Consider the following 6,696-nt stretch of genomic DNA (forward strand, 5'->3'; position numbering starts at 1 on the left):
CACGGGGAGCACCTGTGCCTCCCCAGCCAGGTTTCCCCCATTTCTTTGGCTCCAATCTGTAATTTAGGCACCAGGAGAAAATGTTCCTCTATAACACAGCCTAGGGCCTTTAAAATGTGTTTGTGTGTGCGCGTACTGGTGTATTGGTTTTTCTGTTTGTTTGGTTTTGTTGTATTACCTATTTCGTCTTTTTGTTTTGTATTTTTATGCTGTAAACCAGGGGCCAGCAACCTTTTACAGCCGTGGGCCGGTCCACCATCCCTCAGACCATGTGGTGGGCCGTACTGTATTTTTTGGGGTGGGTGGGGAAAATGAACGAATTCCTATGCTCCACAAATAACTCAGAGGTGCATTTTAAATAAAAGGGCACCTTCTACTCATGTAAAAACATGCTGATTCTTGGACCATCCATGGGCCAGATTGAGAAGGCGATTGGGCCGCATCCAGCCCCCGGGCCTTAGGTTGCCTACCCCTGCTGTAAACGACCCTGTGATCTTTGGATGAAGGGTGGTATAGAAGCTTAATAAATAATAATAAAATAATCTCCTTTCAGCTGTATGGACTCAATGATAAAAAGAGGGAGGGGAGAGGGAGGTCTCCACCTTCCCCCCATTTTAAGTTCCTTCCATTCCATTCAGCTCTAAGTTGTTAGGGGGGAGGAAAAGCTGCAGTCGGAAAACCACCAAGCAGCAGCTCCCCCAAGACACGGAGGGCGAACAGCTGCAAAAGACGTATTTTAATTTGTTGTTTCCAAATCTCAGGCTGTTCCAGCATTCTGGCGTTTGTATGTTTTCAAGTATAGCTGTGAATTCTCTCGATTTTATTGTTTTCTCGCTTTGAGGGATTTGTTTGCTTGCGTGCGCTTTTACAATCAAGCGGTGTATAAATTTCATGAACCAACCGAACAGAAGAAAACCTTCCCCCGAAGGAGGAGAGGCCCCTCCCGGCCGGGAGTCCCCCGAGGGCCCGGCGCGACCCAGGCGCCTCCGTCCCGGCCCCCTTCACAAAGCGGCGCTCGCTCCGCCGGAGCCCAGCGCGGCGACGGGGCGGCGCCCGAGCCTCGAGCCAATGGCGCGGCGCCTCCGTTTAAATAGACGGGCCCTGTCAATCAGCTTCTCCTCCGTCCGCCTCCCTTCAATCGCCATATTGGGCCACTGGCTGAAAAAAAGGCTCGTCTCCCCCCTCCCTAAACACCCGCACAGAGCGAAGCCTTGACATCGGGACGAGGCTTTGGGCCAAAGCGCAGGATCCCCGGGGCAGGCGTCGCCTTCGCGGGGGAAGAAGCCCAGCTATTTGTCCGGGCGCTGCTGCTGCTCCGCTCGCCCCCCCGCCGCCTCCGCGATCTGCTTCCCCCCCCCCCGCTGGTGCACTTGGTCCGCAATAAGACATTCCGCTTGCCCCCCCCCGCGCCCCTCCTCTCCGCCTTTCCCCGCCTCTGGCTTATGCAAGGGCTGCTGGGCTGCTGCTGCTGCTGCTGCTGCTGCGCGGGGGCGGGCGGGGGGGGGCTCTTCGACGTGTTTTTGTTTTGAAGTCTTCATCTCGGTCGGGCTCCGGTTTTAAACCCGCCCGCTGCGCTCTCCCCCTTCGCGCAAGAGCCAGGGCGCGGGGCTCGTCGGGATCGACCGATCGGCCGCCGGATCTCTCTCGCTCGCGGGCGGGCGGGCGGGCGCGCGGCGGGGACAGCTCCGGGCGATGTCCAACGTCCGCCTCTCGAATGGGAGCCCGACGCTGGAGAGGATGGAAGCCCGGCAGGCGGACTACCCGAAGCCGTCGGCTTGCCGGAGCCTCTTCGGCCCGGTGGACCACGAGCAGCTGGCCCGCGAGCTGGAGAAGCACGGCCGCGCGCTGGAGGAGGCCGGCCGGAGCAAGTGGAACTTCGACTTCCAGCGCTGCCAGCCCCTGCAAGGCAGGTACGAGTGGCAAGCCGTGGCCAAGGACGCCCTGCCCGACTTCTACAGCAGACCCCCCCGGCTGAGCCGAGGCCGAGCCAAGGCCGGCAGCCCGCCGCGCCGGGGGGGCTTGGATGGCCGCGGCCCCGCGACGGCGCTCCGGCGCGCTCAGGGAATCTCCGAGGAGGAGGAGGAGGAGGAGGACGCCGCCGCGCGGCGGCCGGAGCAAGAGGCGGGAGCGGCGGGCGCTGCCACCGATCTAGGGCGCCAGAGCCCCGGGCCAAGGAAGCGACCTGCTGCGGACGGTAAAGTACCCACTTGCTCCTCTCTCCTGCACGCAAACAGGCCAGCTCGGGGTTGCATTGAGGAGGAGAGAGCTGCCCGTGACCTGCGTTGCAGGATCCGACCCAAGGTCCATCTAGCAGCAGCCGCCAGCCAGGTGCCGCTGGGAAATCTTTCTGTTTGCTCCCAGCGCCTGGCAGTTAAACTACCGGTACTTCGAAGTATGGAGGCTTCATTAAGCTAACTCCTGGGACTCCGTTGATTTGTTTTCTTCTTTTTAAAGCCAAGCCAAGCAGTTAGCTGAGGGAAAGGACATCTCTTTGCTTCCAAATGGATTTTATTAGGAAGTGCACCCTACTTACTTGTTCTTGCACTTTGCATTACCAGTTATTTGAGGCACTTGTGTTAGCTGTGCTTTTTAAAGGTTGCAGTCCTCAGGATAGTTGTGTAGGGAAAGTCTCCTATAAAGCAGCAGGGCAACTCCAAAGCATAAGTTGACCTAAAAACCACAACCCAAGCTGTCAGGCAGGCTAGGTGGTTCCACTGAAATCGATGATAGTGACTTCCACATATTTGGGGCTGGCGTGTTTTAATCTTGGGGATATTAAGGTTACTAGTGAGCTTCAAATGCCACGTCTATTTTTTTCTGGAGCAGTTCAACTGAAGCCAGTGGGACTACTCTAAAATAAGTGACTTGAAATGGTTGTCTACCCTCATAGGGAGGTGAAAGGTTCGCTGGGCATCAGATTCCCTAATCAAATGGCCTGGGCTCCCCCTGCCACCAACCCAACTCTACAAAACGTGGTATTCTTTCTGATGCAGCAGATAGTGAAAGAGACCATATAATCAAGACATGCAACTTTGTTGCCCCATCTTTCCTGCAAATGGCAGATGACTCAAGGAGTGGCCTATGGGATGTGTTTTCTCCCGCCCCCTTCATTCGACTGCCTCCTTCATATTTAGTACAAGATCCGGCAGCAAAAATATTTTTAACATTAAGCTTCTTCCCCCCTCCACCCTCCTAGATTCCTCTCCTCGAAACAAAAGAGCCAACATGACAGAAGAGGCTATTTCAGAAGACTCTTCCAGTGCCTGCTCAGTGGAACAAACACCCAAGAAATCCAGCCCAAGACGGCATCAAACGTAAATTGTTTATTGGGTAGGTTTCCTTTCCTGATAGCATTTAGTGAAATCTCTACAGATGGCAGAAAATGAAGGATGCATAATGAGAGCACCTCAGTACCGTGGATTGAGCTTATTGGTAAACCTTTGCAAATTGGTCAGTGCAATTTTGTCAAGCTGAGGGGATAATATCAGAACAGGACTCTAGTGTGTCTTTTTTTGTAATCTTAAAAACACACCTACAGCCTGATCCATACCACTTTTACTCATTGATTTCAGTGGGAGTTACAGTTTAATTAGAAAGTAACCAAAACCTGGAGAACATATTTCCAATTAGGGTTTGTAATCCTATCCGTGCTTACTGGGAAGCAGAGCTTCATTAAACTCCGTAGGACTTACTTCTGAGTAAATTTGCACATGCTTCATTTGTATTTACTGTTGAGCTGATAGCCACATTAATTAATGTGTGTACTAAAGAGATTTCAATTTCCCCCCACTGATTCTTATTCTACACTTAAGTGTAATGAACAATGTTGTTCTGGTTTAATATTAATGGACATGTTCAAGCAAGGCCGTTCTCTGCAAATACTGGTTTTGTCTTCTTTTAAAATAAAGTATTTCTTCAGCTCAAATATGTAGTCTAATTTGGCTTTTGGATGTGGTGAACTTTTGTCTACCATCCTTAAAAAGCTTGCAGCCCAACACTCTTTACTCAGAAGTAAGCCCTACTGAGTTCAATAGAACTTGATAGTGAAATGAGTTTAGGACTTTGTCTTAATAGTAGTGACACAAAGCTACCTGAGGAATAAAAATTCTTAATTAAAGAGACAAGAGTATAGGAAATGCAGCCCCTGAGTAGAGTTTTTAGAGCAGTAGTATTGTAAAGAAAGTTGACAAACATGACCTACAAATGAGTAGAAAGGTTAAGCTTTGGAACCAGATACTTTTGAAGAAATCCATTCTGTTTGGGTGAGCAGGGGCAAGTGTGTAAATTCAATTGTTTCCGTTGATTTGGTTATTTGAAAGAAAAAGTGCATTAAAGAAATTGGGAGTTTGCAATTATTTTGTTTTCAGTGCTTCCCCATCCCCAGAAAACAGCCAAAATTAGCAGTGCCTCACAACAATTTAGATGTACCTACAGGTAGCCGTGCCAACTTTTGATTTGAAAAATACTGTTCCCTTGAGTGGAGTTGGTAGCAGGGCTGGGGCAGACAGAGCCAGTGCATGTCTCCCCTCCCTTATTTCTTGTCTGCTGTCATCACCTCTGTCAAAATATAGATTGCAGGTTTCTTGAAGGTAGGGACCCATCTTGATGAACATCACTGGTGTGTCTGTGTGTTTCTGTCTGTGACTAGCTGTAGTCTGAGCTAGGATGAAATCAGGCATGTGATGGGTGTTGCTTAAAAGAATCTGGAGGCTTCTATCAGAATCTGACAGAACAGAGTTTAACCTGACAAACAAATATGGTTCTATTGGATAGGCTATTAAAAACACATACAAAATTGGTTGGTTGGGTGAGACAAGTTATACTTAACAAGTAGTGATTTCTTAACAAGTACACAGATTTCTGCCCCACATGCAAAGTAGAACCTTGATCCACCTCTAGCAACAGTGTTGACCAACTGTGTGTTTTGATAGCCATTTGTGACTTTTTGTACCCTTAATAATGAAATGAGCTATTGTAGTCTTCACCGACTTAATGCCTGCTCTCTTCTTTAATTTCAGAATTAAGAACATTCATTTCCTTGATCTTTGAAGGCATCAAGTTCATGAAGCAAGGAAGATGCAGAGTTTATATATGAAAAAAGAAAGAAAACATATCACTGATTCTTCTCAGTGGAGAACTTGTACACGCACTGAAACAAAACAAACCCATAATTTAATAACACTAAAGTCGGGCACTCTTAAAAGAGCTGCCTCTTAAAGCATTGGATGTAGCATTCTGCAATTAAGTTTTTCCTCATTTGCTTCACTCTACTACCTGTGTATATAGTTCCTACATTATGTAGCACATAAACCTCTCCTTGCGCCCCCCCCCCTTTTGGGGTTAGGTTGTTCTGGGAAAGGGTGGGGTGGTAAAAGGTGATGGGTTCAAAAATCTGCTTCCAAGATCCAGAAAGCAGAGATTTGTATGAAGAGAAGCAGCATATGTGTTTATTTCTTAAAGATGTACTGTCCCTATTAATGGAATCTAAAAATCAATGTTAACACTGGCTACAGCAGATTGATAGAATTTGCTGGTGAAATTTCTACTTATTCAGAGCATGTTTCAGTGGGAAGTTTGCCTATGCTAAATCCCACTAAAATGAATGGCAGTTGTGGAAGACATCAAGCTCACAGCAAGTGCAGAAGAATGTTCCATGGAATTGTGCCCTAGACTTTATGGAGGAACTGTGTTTCCATTATGTAGCAGCATAAAGGGTCCTGCTCCTGCTCCAGGACCCTTTAAGTGTTCAATTCTATTTCTTTTTATTTTTGCCACCTATAATATATTACTATAAATGATTTCAAAAGTAATTTATAAATAAATCATCTGAATAGAATGGAAGGAAAATTAGTAAAACCCTGAACTTCAACCTTTCTTCATCTCACTCACGTCCCTGATGTTCATGGCTGGGTAAATGAAAGGAAAACTACATCTTTAAACAGTATTTTTTACATTGCCTGTATGTTTAAAAAATAAAGTTTTGAATTGTACCTGTGTACATAACTTTGTAAAGACACTGAGAAATTATACTAACTTATTTATGTTAAAGATTTTTTTTTTTAATCTAGAAGATATTTTCCCATAAAGCCAAAGCGGCCTGTGTCTTGTGCATTTGTAAATGCTCTATTTGATAGGGTGTGTTTTTTTAGTTTTTATTGGGGGGGATTTGTTTTGTTAATTAATATGGCTGTGCTTAAATGATTGCAGACTGAGCCAAGTTTAATATTTTTTTGTAATGTGTGAAAACAGTTGTCAATTGATATTGTTTTACATCAAGCAATCAATAAAGAAAACTGCCATATATAAATATATATATATATATGTTAACTAACTTTTGTTGTGTGTTTTATAAATCCTGGAAAAAAAAGGAAATTCTGCCACTTCCCAAATATATACATTGGGTCTATTTTTCCTCTTCTTCAATGTGTAAAGGTGTATCCAGCCAGAGTCCCTCTCTCTAACAAGGCAAAGAGCAGCTAAGGGGGATTTACACTGGGGAAACAGTTAGTGGAGGGAAGAGCTAACCCCTCCTTAAGCCCTGCAAGCCAAGTCCAATAAATACACAAACTTCTGCAAGGTTTAAAAGATAGCAAGTAGACAGTACTATGACCATCACAGTGGTATCTCGGGTTAAGAACTTAGTTCGTTCTGGAGGTCTCTTCTTAACCTGAAACTGTTCTTAACCTGAATCACCAC

At 46.5% G+C, this 6,696-nt stretch overlaps 1 protein-coding gene across 1 annotated transcript; it reads left to right on the forward strand.

The window, feature by feature from the left end:
- Positions 1-1,386: 1,386 nt before the first annotated feature.
- On the forward strand, positions 1,387-6,327 carry CDKN1B (cyclin dependent kinase inhibitor 1B). The gene is made up of 3 exons (XM_081005758.1): positions 1,387-2,194; positions 3,197-3,330; positions 5,019-6,327. The coding sequence occupies exons 1-2, from the start codon at positions 1,693-1,695 to the stop codon at positions 3,316-3,318; spliced, it is 624 nt and encodes a 207-aa protein (XP_080861884.1). The 5' UTR covers positions 1,387-1,692; the 3' UTR covers positions 3,319-3,330; positions 5,019-6,327.
- Positions 6,328-6,696: the final 369 nt, after the last annotated feature.

The sequence above is a fragment of the Podarcis pityusensis genome (genome assembly GCF_964106645.2).
Source record: "Podarcis pityusensis genome assembly, chromosome: 5".
Classification (NCBI taxonomy): domain Eukaryota; kingdom Metazoa; phylum Chordata; class Lepidosauria; order Squamata; family Lacertidae; genus Podarcis; species Podarcis pityusensis.